The 15,932-nt window shown below is 41.2% G+C and overlaps 1 protein-coding gene across 20 annotated transcripts in view; it reads right to left on the bottom strand.

Moving 5' to 3' along the window:
- The window catches only part of LOC117515943 (thyroglobulin-like), a 238,456-nt gene that overhangs the window by 57,677 nt on the left and 164,847 nt on the right, over positions 1–15,932 (bottom strand). The window contains exons 2-5 of one of the 20 annotated variants that reach the window (XM_034176754.1): positions 12,359–12,509; positions 1,824–1,846; positions 303–394; positions 126–228 (exon numbers count right to left, since the gene is read on the bottom strand). The exons of 18 other annotated variants lie outside the window; for them this stretch is intronic. In XM_034176754.1, coding sequence (XP_034032645.1) covers positions 126–228; positions 303–394; positions 1,824–1,846; positions 12,359–12,417 — 277 coding nt within the window. In that variant the 5' untranslated portion in view covers positions 12,418–12,509. Of the gene's footprint in view, positions 1–125; positions 229–302; positions 395–1,823; positions 1,847–12,358; positions 12,702–15,932 lie in introns of those variants that run through there. One more of the 20 variants, XM_034176753.1, reaches the window with a different exon arrangement.

Genomic DNA, 15,932 nt, shown 5'->3' with positions numbered 1-15,932 from the left:
CGCGCAGTGTGTCATTAGCTTCTGCAGAATGACAGCACTGAAATTGTAAATGGTCTTTATAAGCTAAACCTCCCAAATTCACTAAGTGGTTGAAGATGAGTGAGTGTGAGAAGCAGAAGTCTCACCTTTCTCACAGTCAAGATTCTCTTGACCAGTTAACCGCATTGTTCCATTGATCTCTTTCCCCGTACTGTCTACACACCAGCAATATCCAGTACAAGCCCAGCACTGAAAGAATCAATTAATAAAATCTGCTCTGTCAAATGAAGACACAGGACATATCAATCCCAGCAGAGTGGTACCTGTTTAGGTAAGTAATTTCCATCTTGATCACACTGGGGTATGTATGCTCCCAGTACAGGACGTTTTGCCAGTTCTGAACATTTTTTTGGAGCTGTTTTGAGATAAAAAAACAAAGTCATTTCCAATGAGCTGTTTAGGATATACATTTCTTTATCTTCATTCTGTAATCATCTTTAACACAGAAAACACCATAATTATAACCAAGCTATTTTTGTGACAAGTAAGGTAGGATAATTATAACATCAAATACAGATGAACTGGTGACGAGCAAATATGCCAATACTTTAACACAAATCTCAATGAACCCATCACATCCTTTGTGACAATCATTAGCTATTTTCATCCTCACTCTGTGCGTCAGGAATTAGTCCACAGAGCCGTATATGAGTACTAGAGAGCGCAGTCCCAATGCTGCCTACTTAATGCATACGTCAAAGCGGTTACTCAAAGCGCGCTACAAATAATGCGTCACATTCACCCCGATGTGAGGGTGATGCCATACAAGACGCTCACTACACACCGGGAGCAACTCCGGCATTAAGGACCTTGCCCAAGGGGCCTTAGTGACTTTCCACTCCCCCTTAATGTAAAACCTCTTAAATCATTCAAAAGTCAGTTTCATGCAAAAACGAGGCATTTTTAAGCAGAAACGAGGTGAAATTCTGTGATGCTTTGAAATGTCTGATGCGCAGTGAACACTTCAGCTTCCTGCTCATTAAGCAGTGACGCTCTGATCACTTCTGCCGCCTTTAATGATGAAATAATGCTGAATTGTGGAAATGATTCTTGTACAAAAGCTTCAGGTATCTCATGTTGAGACAAATGATGACTGCTGTGCAGTTTGAAGCAGAAAAGAGGTGTTAATCCGTTATCGGGGGGACTGATTTTTAGAGGGACCATTCAGTCTGCGACACCTGGATGTGTCTCAGTGCGACTGCGCTATTACTCATATATGGCTCTGTGGAATCAGGTTCAATGCTTGTGCAGCTGTAAATCTTGTTATTCTAGGTCTGTTTGGTCATGCTTTCCTGTAAAACAGTAACATATAATGATTAGAGTAGGCAAATTACAATACCATCTGAAGCTATAATGTCGAAAATCTCATAGATCTTCCTGGGGGGTCATAAGTGGCCCAGCACAAGTTTGGATTTGGATTATACTTGCCACATGGATCGGCTGATCCTGGCAAAATTCTATGAACTAATGCAGCACAAATAGATTGACAAATTCATGTTTTTTTCCATGAATGTTTTAAAAATTAAAATTAGAAAAATGGTGCACAAAATATATTCCCGGGATCATAAATGACCCTACTTGGTTCCTTGAGGGTTAAACATTTATAGTTTCTGTTTAACATGAAGAGAGAGAAAGATAAATTCATACATTCAGATTTTCAAGAGAAGAAAAACAAAATGAAACTGTTATGAAATGAATTTGTTGAGTACTTGTACTCTATGCAAGACATATTAACAAAAATAAGTGCCAAATGATGGTAATGGATTTGTTTGTTAAGGACCCACCTTGATCTGTTGCATCCACATCCCTGTGGACATAAAAGAAATAACTTTTATTTTATTGCAAATAAGAGTTTAGCACAAAATAGAATACTTAATTTGCAAACAAACAATTAACAAAAAAACACTTTATGATCACAGGGATAAAATAGAAGAATACTACATCATGCACACCTCTGGCAACAGAGTAAAGTTTTGTTTTCATTGACATGTATCAACGAAGGTCATGGTTGAAGCCTTGTCCATACCTTGATCAAGCTGAGAGGAATGGGAAGTGTGTTCATAGTGAGCCGGTCATTCTGTCATTGTGCCATGGTCTCATAGGTTGTGTGGAAGTACCACCGTTGTGCACGGTACAAGCCTGGTATTTATGTTATCACATCTCATGCTAGACTGATGTGTTAGATCATCAAAGTATATGCTAGATCAGAATAGTTGGCAACCATGATCTCCACATTCCGGTTTATCATGAAAGTGTGAATATCACTTAATAACCAATGCAATTATTACCTCACTCAGCTGACAGAGGAGGACAGTGTGACTATCAGCTATAGATCTCTCCTACATCACATCTGTGTGTACACCTTCAAAGTGTGTTTATAGCACTTTGAAAAACCACGACATGTTTTCCACCAATGTTGTACAAAGAAGACAAATTTAAAACAATCTGGGGACGATCTGGATCTCCACCAACAGTCAGTTAACTCTTCTTTACTCCTCACAATAGACAGAAATGCATCTATTACATTTTAAAATACTGTCTGCACAGGCAAATATAACCTCTGCCCCTCTTTGGAGTTTTTTGGACGGTCACAGATGTAATCAGTGACCGGCCAAAGTACTATGATGACTTAGTGTTCTGATATTTGTTCAATTGATCCAACTTGTAAACTTTGTGCCAGAGCAAAGAGTTCTGACATGACCGAACAGTGACCAGTCTGCAATGGTTCTGGATCAGGATCAAGTAGAATTAATGGCTGAAAACAACAACATGACGTGAACACAATAAAAGAAACACTTTACAGTAAAGGTTCCTGAGGGCTGCTGGTTGGATCGTCTCAGTGGGGCCACCTGAACACGTGACTTAAGAAAATCAACTTTCTCCTAACACCCTGGTTTCCAACCTGGGGTGCGCCAAAGCTCACATGAAGTATTTCTGCACTGAAGTTGTCAAAATTAAAAATGTATGTGTTAAATGAAGTCATAGGAAGAGGATATGTACGGCAGATGTGGAGCTACTGCCTATCTCTCTCCGCCCCTTTTACCTGCCTCGTGAATTCCAACAACTTTTTTACACTTTGGTGCACATTCATCCGCGAGCAAACGCATCAGCTGCTGCTCAGCTGATCGCTGACATCACACGTTTTTCTTATGACTGTGTATAAACCTTGCTTCCAGTGCCTCAAACAGGGGAAAAGGACAGTAAAAAGGTGGTCAGAAAGCAGCATTTCCTCCCTTCAAGCATGCTTTAAGTCAGGGGTGGGCAACTTGTTCCAGAAAGGGCCAAGAGGGTGCAGATTTTCTTTGCAGCCACTAACTCCACCAGGTGATTTCACTCATTAATATCACTTTGAGCAGATGGAATCAGTTAATGAGTGAAATCATGTGGAAATCATGGAATCATGTGCAGAGTGGCAGTGGTTTTATGATGCATGTGAGGATATTGATGAACTTACAGAGACTATATCCTCTTACATTACCTTTTGTGTGGATCTGGTTGTCCCCACTAAGGAGGTGGTTACTTACCCTAATAATAAGCTTTGGGTCACAAAAGAGCTAAAATCAGTTATTGACAAAAAGAAAAGGGTTTGCTGGTGATCCATTAGAAATAAAAGCTGTCTCCAAGGAGGTAAAGGTGGAAGTAAGGAAGGCAAAACTGCAAAACTTATGTGTCGGACGCAGCCCGGAGAACCGACCAGCGTTTGAAGGACCCAGTATAAAATAAGCAGAGCACGGTACAAAGGATAACAGAGTTTAATAAACATAACAGTGCTGTGAAAAATATAAAAGTGCGCGGTCTGGCGTGGTGGATTGCGGTGCGCTCCCAGCAGCGCTAACGGTCCGGAGCCAGAACTGGTTCGGACCCAAGGACCCCGCCGACACCCCCCAGGTGGCCGCGACAAACCGAGTCTGTGAAAGAAGGAATCATTATGTGAGTCCACACTCAACACACAGAGAGAACACTCAAAGGTGCACAAACAGCAAACACTTCCTGGCTTAATTACTAATCAGCTTCCCACCCTGCAGGCATGGAACATCCAGTTCACAAACTCACTGCAGCGGAAGCTGATTTAAACGACCAACATACAGCTCAATATAATAAGGTGTGAGGGACACCACATTTACTAACTGTATAAATGTTAGTCACAAAATCTAACGTACCTCAGGAAGTGTGCTGACGAGTGTGAGACCTCACCCTCTCCTCTTTCACAGACCATGCATCAAACCTGGACGTTCTCTGCATCCACTGATGATGAGATGGCTCCCGAGACGACGATCTCACCCGTCTGGTCACAAGGTCGAGTCTCTGGCAAATACACACTGTGTACTCCAGTCTTAAATGCCACCATGTTCCAATCCATGTAGATGCACCACAGCTGTGAGTCCTGACGAGCCGCAGGTGATCAGCCTCAGGTGATCAGGGTGAGGCCCTGATAAACTCAGCTACACAGCCACTCAGTCCCAAATGCAAGCCACCTGGAAGGAAAAACAAAAGACAGAAACAAAAAGGCAGCCAGGCCCCCAGCCATACAACAAAACTTCAACCACTTATCCGAGATCGGGTCGTGGGGGCAACAGCTCTTGCAGGGGACCGCAGACTTCCCTTTCCTGGGCCACATTAACCACCTCTGACTGGGGATTCTGAGGCGTTCCCAGGCCAGCTATTATCTCTCCACCTAGTCCTGGGTCTTCCCCGGGTTCTCCTCCCAGGTAGACGCCCTGGATGCATCCTTACCAGATGCCCAAACCACCTCAGCTGGCTCCTTTCAACACGAAGGAGCAGCGACTCTACTCCGAGCTCCCCATGGATGACCAAACTTTTCACCCTATCTCTAAGGAAGACACCAGCCACCCTCCTAAGGAGGCCAATTTTGGCTGCTTGTACCCACAATCTACTTCTTTCGGTCATGACACAACCCTCATGACCATAGATGAGAGTAGGAACGAAGATTGACCAGTAGATCGAGAGCTTCGCCTTTTGGCTCAGCTCCCTTTTCATCACAACAGTACAGTAGAGCAAATGCAACACTGCCCCTGCTGCACCGATTCTCCAGCCAGTCTCATGTTCCATTGTCCAGTCACTCGAGAACAAGACCCCGAGGTACTTGAACTCCTTCACTTGGGGCAAGACCGTATTCCCTACCTGGAGTAGACAAGTTTCCTGTTGAGAACCATGGCCTCAGATTTAGAGGTGCTGATCCTCATCGCAGCCACTTCACACTCGTCTGCACACCGATCCAGTGAGTGCTGGAGGTCACAGGCCAATGAAGCCAACAGGACCACATCATCTGCAAAAAGCAGTGATGAGACCCTGAGCCCACCAAACTGGTGTGGGATAAAATTAGGGATAAAATTGAAAATCAGTTTAGTGGTGTAGACCTAAGGGCTGCATGGAGTGGAATTAAGTCAATGCCATCCATCAATCAGTCCACCCAAATTAAGCATCCTGTTACAATCAGTGGTGTGAGTGGGAATGACTTGGCAGATGTTTTTAATTATTTTTTCTCTCATTGGGAAAGAACTGATTTCCTTCATATTTCTGTGATGATGGAGTCCCATGTTGTTAATAATTCTGTCCTTGTGATTGCCCATGAAGTGGTCACATCTTTGTGCAGTAAAGTTAACATGAGGAAGGCCGCTGGCCCTGATTTAATCTGTGGGCCCACACTGCGTCACTGTGCTGTTCAGCTAAGTGTTTTTTCAGAGGTGTGCTGACAGTGGTGAGTTTCCATCTATTTGGAAAACAGCTAGTATAATTCCTGTGCCAAAGTTAAATAAACCGAGGGATTTGAATGATTTTAGGCTTGTGGCTCTGACATCCTTGGTGATGAAAACTTGAAAGAAGTCATCTCCTTAACTGAGGGCAAACTTGATCCGTTGCAGTTTGCCTACCAGGCTGGGAAAAGTGTGGATGATGCCAAGCTTTTTATTTTGGACACAGTCTATAGGCACCTTATACAGTAGTGTTCAGAATAATAGTAGTGCTATGTGCCTAAAAAGATGAATCCAGGTTTTGAGTATATTTCTTATTGTTACATGGGAAACAAGGTACCAGTAGATTCAGTAGATTCTCACAAATCCAACAAGACCAAGCATTCATGATATGCACACTATTGAGGCTATGAAATTGGGCTATTAATAAAAAAAAGTAGAAAAGGGGGTGTTCACAATAATAGTAGTGTGGCATTCAGACAGTGGGTTCGGCAATTTTGTGGAACAAACAGGTGTGAATCAGGTGTCCCATTAAGGATGAAGCCAGCACCTGTTGAACATGCTTTTCTCTTTGAAAGCCTGAGGAAAATGGGACATTCAAGACATTGTTCAGAAGAACAGCATAGTTTGATTCAAAAGTTGATTGGAGAGGGGAAAACTTATACGCATGTGTAAAAAATTATAGGCTGTCCATCTACAATGATCTCCAATACTTTAAAATGGACAAAAAACCAGAGACGTGTGAAAGAAAACAGAAAACAACCATCAAAATGGATAGAAGAATAACCAGAATGGCAAAGGCTCACCCATTGATCAGCTCCAGGATGATCAAAACCAGTCTGGAGTTACCTGTAAGTGCTGTGACAGTTAGAAGACGCCTGTGTGAAGCTAATTTATTTGCAAGAATCCCCCGCAAAGTCCCTCTTTTAATTAAAAGACATGTGCAGAAGAGGTTGCAATTTGCCAAAGAGCACATCAACTGGCCTAAAGAGAAATGGAGGAATATTTTGTGGACTGTTGAGAGTAAAATTGTTCTTTTTGGGTCCAAGGGCTGCAGACAGTTTGTGAGACGACCCCCCAAACTCTGAATTCAAGCCACAGTTCACAGTGAAGACAGTGAAACATGGTGGTGCAAGCATCATGATATGGGCATGTTTCTCCTACTATGGTGTTGGGCCTATATATCGCATACCAGCTATCAGGGATCAATTTATTTTATTTATATACCGCCAAATCACAACAAACAGTTGCCCCGAGGCATTTTATATTGTAAGGCAAGGCCATACAATAATTACGTAAAAACCCCAATGGTCAAAACGACCCCCTGTGAGCAAGCACTTGGCGACAGTGGGAAGGAAAAACTCCCTTTTAACAGGAAGAAACCTCCAGCAGAACCAGGCTCAGGGAGGGGCAGTCTTCTGCTGGGACTGGTTGGGGCTGAGGGAGAGAACCAGGAAAAAGACATGCTGTGGAGGGGAGCAGAGATCAATCACTAATGATTAAATGCAGAGTGGTGCATACAGAGCAAAAAGAGAAAGAAACATTCAGTGCATTATGGGAACCCCCCAGCAGTCTAAGTCTATAGCAGCATAACTAAGGGATGGTTCATGGTCACCTGATCCAGCCATTACTATAAGCTTTAGCAAAAAGGAAAGTTTTAAGCCTAATCTTAAAAGTAGAGAGGGTGTCTCTCTCCCTGATCCGAATTGGGAGCTGGTTCCACAGGAGAGGAGCCTGAAAGCTGAAGGCTCTGCCTCCCATTCTACTCTTACAAACCCTAGGAACTACAAGTAAGCCTGCAGTCTGAGAGCGAAGCGCTCTATTGGGGTGATATGGTACTACGAGGTCCCTAAGATAAGATGGGACCTGAGTATTCAAAACCTTATAAGTAAGAAGAAGAATTTTAAATTCTATTCTAGAATTAACAGGAAGCCAATGAAGAGAGGCCAATATGGGTGAGATATGCTCTCTCCTTCTAGTCCCCGTCAGTACTCTAGCTGCAGCATTTTGAATTAACTGAAGGCTTTTCATGGAACTTTTAGGACAACCTGATAATAATGAATTACAATAGTCCAGCCTAGAGGAAATAAATGCATAAATTAGTTTTTCAGAATCACTCTGAGACAAGACCTTTCTGATTTTAGAGATATTGCGTAAATGCAAAAAAGCAGTCCTACATATTTGTTTAATATGCGCTTTGAATGACATATCCTGATCAAAAATGACTCCAAGATTTCTCACAGTATTACTAGAGGTCAGGGTAATGCCATCCAGAGTAAGGATCTGGTTAGACACGTTTCTAAGATTTGTGGGGCCAAGTACAATAACTTCAGTTTTATCTGAGTTTAAAAGCAGGAAATTAGAGGTCATCCATGTCCTTATGTCTGTAAGACAATCCTGCAGTTTAGCTAATTGGTGTGTGTCCTCTGGCTTCATGGATAGATAAAGCTGGGTATCATCTGTGTAACAATGAAAATTTAAGCAATGCCGTCTAATAATACTGCCTAAGGGAAGCATGTATAAAGTGAATAAAATTGGTCCTAGCACAGAACCTTGTGGAACTCCATAATTAACCTTAGTCTGTGAAGAAGATTCCCCATTTACATGAACAAATTGCAATCTATTAGATAAATATGATTCAAACCACCACAGCGCAGTGCCTTTAATACCTATGGCATGCTCTAATCTCTGTAATAAAATTTTATGGTCAACAGTATCAAAAGCAGCACTGAGGTCTAACAGAACAAGCACAGAGATGAGTCCACTGTCTGAGGCCATAAGAAGATCATTTGTAACCTTCACTAATGCTGTTTCTGTACTATGATGAATTCTAAAACCTGACTGAAACTCTTCAAATAGACCATTCCTCTGCAGATGATCAGTTAGCTGTTTTACAACTACCCTTTCAAGAATTTTTGAGAGAAAAGGAAGGTTGGAGATTGGCCTATAATTAGCTAAGATAGCTGGGTCAAGTGATGGCTTTTTAAGTAATGGTTTAATTACTGCCACCTTAAAAGCCTGTGGTACATAGCCAACTAATAAAGATAGATTGATCATATTTAAGATCAAAGCATTAAATAATGGTAGGGCTTCCTTGAGCAGCCTGGTAGGAATGGGGTCTAATAGACATGTTGATGGTTTGGATGAAGTAACTAATGAAAATAACTCAGACAGAACAATTGGAGAGAAAGAGTCTAACCAAATACCGGCATCACTGAAAGCAGCCAAAGATAACGATACGTCTTTGGGATGGTTATGAGTAATTTTTTCTCTAATAGTGAAAATTTTATTAGCAAAGAAAGTCATGAAGTCATTACTAGTTAAAGTTAAAGGAATACTCGGCTCAATAGAGCTCTGACTCTTTGTCAGCCTGGCTACAGTGCTGAAAAGAAACCTGGGGTTGTTCTTATTTTCTTCAATTAGTGATGAGCAGTAAGATGTCCTAGCTTTACGGAGGGCTTTTTTATACAGCAACAGACTCTTTTTCCAGGCTAAGTGATGATCTTCTAAATTAGTGAGACGCCATTTCCTCTCCAACGTACGGGTTATCTGCTTTAAGCTGCGAGTTTGTGAGTTATACCACGGAGTCAGGCACTTCTGATTTAAAGCTCTCTTTTTCAGAGGAGCTACAGCATCCAAAGTTGTCTTCAATGAGGATGTAAAACTATTGACGAGATACTCTATCTCACTTACAGAGTTTAGGTAGCTACTCTGCACTGTGTTGGTATATGGCATTAGGGAACATAAAGAAGGAAACATATCCTTAAACCTAGTTACAGCGCTTTCTGAAAGACTTCTAGTGTAATGAAACTTATTCCCCACTGCTGGGTAGTCCATCAGAGTAAATGTAAATGTTATTAAGAAATGATCAGACAGAAGGGAGTTTTCAGGGAATACTGTTAAGTCTTCAATTTCCATACCATAAGTCAGAACAAGATCTAAGATATGATTAAAGTGGTGGGTGGACTCATTTACATTTTGAGCAAAGCCAATTGAGTCTAATAATAGATTAAATGCAGTGTTGAGGCTGTCATTCTCAGCATCTGTGTGGATGTTAAAATCGCCCACTATAATTATCTTATCTGAGCTAAGCACTAAGTCAGACAAAAGTTCTGAAAATTCACAGAGAATCTCACAGTAACGACCAGGAGGACGATAGATAACAACAAATAAAACTGGATTTTGGGACTTCCAATTTGGATGGACAAGACTAAGAGTCAAGCTTTCAAATGAATTAAAGCTCTGTCTGGGTTTTTGATTAATTAATAAGCTGGAATGGAAGATTGCTGCTAATCCTCCTCCTCGGCCCGTGCTACGAGCGTTCTGGCAGTTAGTGTGACTCGGGGGTGTTGACTCATTTAAACTAACATATTCATCCTGCTGTAACCAGGTTTCTGTAAGGCAGAATAAATCAATATGTTGATCAATTATTATATCATTTACTAACAGGGACTTAGAAGAGAGAGACCTAATGTTTAATAGACCACATTTAACTGTTTTAGTCTGTGGTGCAGTTGAAGGTGCTATATTATTTTTTCTTTTTCAATTTTTATGCTTAAATAGATTTTTACTGGTTATTGGTGGTCTGGGAGCAGGCTCCGTCTCTACGGGGATGGGGTAATGAGGGGATGGCAGGGGGAGAGAAGCTGCAGAGAGGTGTGTAAGACTACAACTCTGCTTCCTGGTCCCAACCCTGGATAGTCACGGTTTGGAGGATTTAAGAAAATTGGCCAGATTTCTAGAAATGAGAGCTGCACCATCCAAAGTGGGATGGATGCCGTCTCTCCTAACAAGACCAGGTTTTCCCCAGAAGCTTTGCCAATTATCTATGAAGCCCACCTCATTTTTGTGGACACCACTCAGACAGCCAGCAATTCAAGGAGAACATGCGGCTAAACATGTCACTCCCGGTCCGATTGGGGAGGGGCCCAGAGAAAACTACAGAGTCCGACATTGTTTTTGCAAAGTTACACACCGATTCAATGTTAATTTTAGTGACCTCCGATTGGCGTAACCGGGTGTCATTACTGCCGATGTGAATTACAATCTTACCAAATTTACACTTAGCCTTAGCCAGCAGTTTCAAATTTCCTTCAATGTCGCCTGCTCTGGCCCCCAGAAGACAACTGACTATGGTTGCTGGTGTCACTAACTTCACATTTCTCAAAACAGAGTCGCCAATAACCAGAGTTTGATCCTTGGCGGGTGTGTCATTGAGTGGGGAAAAACGGTTAGAAATGTGAACGGGTTGGCGGTGTACACAGGGCTTCTGTTTAGGACTACGCTTCCTCCTCACAGTCACCCAGTCGGCCTGCTTTCCCGGCTGCTCGGGATCTGCCAGAGGGAAACTGGCAGATCCCGACATATCCATATCAGTTTGGATATGTCAAAATACTTGAAGAGGTCATGTTGCCTTATGCTGAAGAGGACATGCCCTTGAAATGGGTGTTTCAACAAGACAATGACCCCAAGCACACTAGTAAACAAGCAAAATTTTGTTTCCAAACCAGCTAAATTAATGCCTCGCAGATGTGAAGAAATCATGAAAAACTGTGGTTATACAACTAAATACTAGTTTAGTGATTCACAGGATTGCTAAAAAAGCAGTTTGAACATAATAGTTTTGAGTTTGTAGCGTCAACAGCAGATGCTGCTATTATTGTGAACACCCCCTTTTCTACTTTTTTTTTACTAATAGCCCAATTTCATAGCCTTAAGAGTGTGATATCATGAATGCTTGGTCTTGTTGGATTTGTGAGAATCTATTGAATCTACTGGTACCTTGTTTCCCATGTCACAATAAGAAATATACTCAAAACCTGGATTAATCTTTTTAGTCACGTAGCACTACTATTATTCTGAACACTACTGTAGTACAAATCCCTGGATAAATATAACCATTTGATTTATTTTTTCATTTTACTTTTTTCTTTCCATGACAGGTGAGGCTGTACCTCACCTGCCTCACCTGACGACACATCACTGCTGTGAACCGTGTTTGACTCTGATTTAAAGTTTGTTCAGAACACAGTCAATAAATGTGGACAACAAAGGATTTAATTGTTTTGGAAGCTGAATTCTTTTAGTGTCTCTGAAGGCATCTTATCTTGTTCTTATTATTCTTTTATTGAAAGTCTTTTAACAATTTATTTTATCTGCTGGTTCCACGGATTACCCGTAAAGGACAGAAACTGTCTGAACCAGAATGTTAAAGTCTGCTCCAAGATTACTGGAGTCCAGTTGAGGGACCTGAGCTCTCTTTGGGAGAAATGTGTGGTCCAGAAAGCCAGAGGAATCATTGATCAGCCTGGACACATTTTCTCCTCTGACTTTTCTCTTATGCCCTCCGGGCAGTGCTATTATGCACCCCCAAGAAACAAGAAACTCTGAGTGACATTAACCCTTTATTTATTTATTTATGTTAAACTTCCCTGCATAATCTGCAAGCATATGTGTCTTTTTTCTTTATGGAATTTAAAATAATATCCCCACACCTGCCAGCAAATACACATAAAACAAATTTTGAATTGGGATTAATACAACAGATATGGTTTGGCATATATGGTCTATTCAGAGTATTAATCCACAAAAAGTAAATTTATACTCACGTTGGCACTCCATTTGTCAGAGTGAGTGCTAAGCACATGACAAGGATTCTGGACAACATGGTCCTGCTGTGCAGATCTGCCAGTGTCTTCTGAGGTGGAAGTTCACGCTGCTGAGTAGTGACCGAAGCTGAAGCTGCACTTATATACCCAACTGTAACGTGGGAGTAAACATGTTAGGAAACTGTGTGTGAGGATAGACAGTGGGAAGTAATTTTTGTTTTCAATTTATTTTCATTTATATAGTGCCAAATCACAACAAAGTTGCCTCAAGGCACTTCATACAAGTCAGGTTTAACCTTACCAACCATTTCATTTATTTAGTATTTTCATGTGGAGAAACGGAATATTTTGTGGATAAAATCCCATTGTACATCTTCAGGACTAAATGTGAACACAGATCAGGTTCCCAAACCAGTTTTAATGGTGGATTAAAATCAAACCAGGATTTTTTTTTTTTTTAACAGTTCTTATTCTTTTACAACGGAGAACAAGCTAAAAAAAAAACTTAGATTTTCAAATACATTAATGTATTGTAAGAAAACAGCGATATTAAAACTGTTTATCAGTTTGTCACAGAAGTGACATGTTCAACAATAAAATGCTTTATTCATTCAGCAAAGCCACAATTTGGACTAAATGAAATCCTTTTTTGTGCGTTTCCTGAATTTTAAAGATTAACTGATGTTATCTTAAAGAACAATTAGCTACAAAATGTACTTACTTTAGAGTATAAAGTATGACTGAAATCAGAGTTACTGACCAAAAAGACTTTTGGTGATTCAAAAAAAACCACCCACACTGTGTCCAGTACTGTAAATAATATCCTCTAATAATCGAACAATGTACAACTCGACCTGAGGAAAAGTCAATGTTTTGTTAAGATGGAGTTAAGGGAAGGTACAAAGGGTGTGGGGGCAAGCCTATTCTGGCAGTCATTGGGCGAGAAGTGGGCCGCACTCTGGTCAGACTGCCAGTTATATTCAGTGACTTGGAAATGTGTCCATTCCCTGATGTACAATGAATGATGAAAGTGGGCTGTAAAAGTGATATTAAAAATAATGCTTTTATTTAATTTGTGATTGTCTGAAAAGGGAGGCACAATGGGCCTCATGTATCAATGCTGCGCACTTGTGGCGTAAATTTACCGCGTAAACTTGAAATACACCAAAGTCGCCGTGACATGTATCAAGCAGTGCACACCTGCCCATTTCTGGCGTACGCCTGACGTGATCTTGATAAATGCGGCGGGTGGAAACGATCGTGATTCAAACGAGTAGTTGTTGGCGCTCTTTTTTCTTCTGGGCAACAAGATTCTTATAAACAGATATGCAGAACACAGAACACTGTAAAAAAAGGCATGCAAAATTGGACTAAAAACTCTGCGAGACTCCGAGGCCACGACAGGTGAACGGCGTTATAGCGAGGGACCACTGTATTCTCTTTTCACGTCAATAATTCTTGACATGTGGAATTTGCTCGCTCAATTAATAAGACACGCCTAATCTGTCAGATTTCTTTATTTGTTAAATGTATTTCTGTATTTATGTTATTGTGACAACCGAATGGAGACGACAAAACCTGATTGCAGCACGAGCGAATTAAGGGAATGACGAAACTACTTATCAATTTCATAGTCTACAACGATCACACCACATGAAGTTAAGCTCAGCGCTGCTCTGGCTCCAGGCTCGAAGTCTGGACAAAAAGGCGTGCAGCGCTGTGGCCACGGATCGTGCTCCATAACAATCCTGCAACAGCGGGATTTGTATTGATTATTATGTAGTATAATCAGGAAAGTGTTATTTATGTAACATATGCATTGATTTGTATAATGGCACTGTTTATCATGTTGATCATCTTCATTTTTATGTGGATTCCAGCGCTGGTTCATTTTGGTGTATAATTTGCGCCACCTCTCGACCTGGTGTATATTTTCAGCCCAGCGTACGCCAATGACCACATTGATAAATGCCAAGTAGTGCAGCCGTTTTGGCGTACACCCCATATACGCTCAAATATCGCCGTAAGCTACGTTGATACATGAGGCCCAATGTGTGCAATTGGCCATAATTTCAAAATGGTTAATGCAATATTTTTGTTCACCAGCTTGAATTAAAGCTGAAAGTCAACAGTGCCGCAGATAAATGGATATATGTCATAAGAATCTTTCATTTTGTGATGCAAGCACCAAATTTGGCACAACAGTACTTCTTGGTGTACTTTTTGCTAAAAAGCTGTAAGCCACTTCAGTTATCAAGATGGCCAACATTTTTTCAAGATGAACTATCTCAGTTTATTTCTTATGTGGTGGATAGCAGAGGTCAGTACATAAGTAGTCAAAGAAAAGCAGCAGTACAAAAATCATCAGGAAAAAAGTTGTGGTCGTGGCAACAGGCTGGAGGGCAGGAACACCCAAAGAGGCAGGCAGAACCATGGAATGCAGGTACAGAGCTGGAATGAAAGCACAAGGTACGACAAACTGGCGAGGAAGTAACGCACCCAGTGAGCTTATATAACCCCAGGTGGTAACTACCAAATCAGAAACAGATGTGCATGGAAAGCACTAGAACCAGGCCGTGGCCAGAGAGAAGGAAACACCCATCACCAAGAACCAAGAGAAAGACGAGAAGCAGAGACAGACAGACCCAAGCAGAAAAACCCAGCAAGAGAATAAACAGATGAAAACCAATGAAATACAAAAATAACAAACAGATCAAAGGAAATAAATAAAAACAGATAAGCAAACCAAACAAAACTCAAACCTTGACACTATGGGGGATTTGAAATTAACTTCATGCAATATTTTCATGCTTTGTAGATGGATTGTGTATGTGTTTAATAAGTATACATGCATGCTGTAGCACGTGCATGCTGCAGAACATGTGATAGTGTCTGGGATGTAAGGGTTTAGTAGTAGAGGTAGTATTTTTGCTTTTGAAGTCAGTCATATCATTTGGACTAGAATAGAATAGAACATTTTATTGTCATTGCACATAGTATACATACAATGAAACTTGTCCTCTGCATTTAACCCATCCTAATTACAGTTAGACACAATCGAACCACTAGGGGCAGTGGGCAGCCACAGTCCAGCACCCAGGGACCAACTCCAGATGTCACTGTCTTGGTCAGGGGAAGAGAAGGAGCAGACCCTAAATAAGCATGTTTTTGATTGTGGGAGGAAACCGGAGCAGCTGGAGGAAACCCACACAGACACAAGGAGAACATGCAAACTCCACGCAGAAAGGCGGGGAATTGACCACATGACGTTCTTGCTGTGAGTCACCAATGCTAACCACTAAACCACCATACCAAGGTGCTTGAACACTAGTCTTTACTGCTTAACTAACTCTTACCTATGGGTCCAAGTAGAAGACTTGAAACTTCCAGAATGAACTGTTGAACACTTGAAATAATAGCTTCAACATGATACCCCTCCAAAATTAAAAAATAAAATTTTATGTGGCTAATGCCTTTTTTGAAGAAAATGACTTTTCAGAAGTATTAATACCACATTTGGTACTTGCATCATCAATGGAGTGATTCTTACATTTATCTGCTGCACTAAAACCCA

This window comes from Thalassophryne amazonica, chromosome 8, assembly GCF_902500255.1.
Source record: "Thalassophryne amazonica chromosome 8, fThaAma1.1, whole genome shotgun sequence".
NCBI lineage: Eukaryota > Metazoa > Chordata > Actinopteri > Batrachoidiformes > Batrachoididae > Thalassophryne > Thalassophryne amazonica.
Note: the sequence above shows the minus strand (reverse complement) of the source record. Positions and strands in the feature narration are given on the sequence as shown.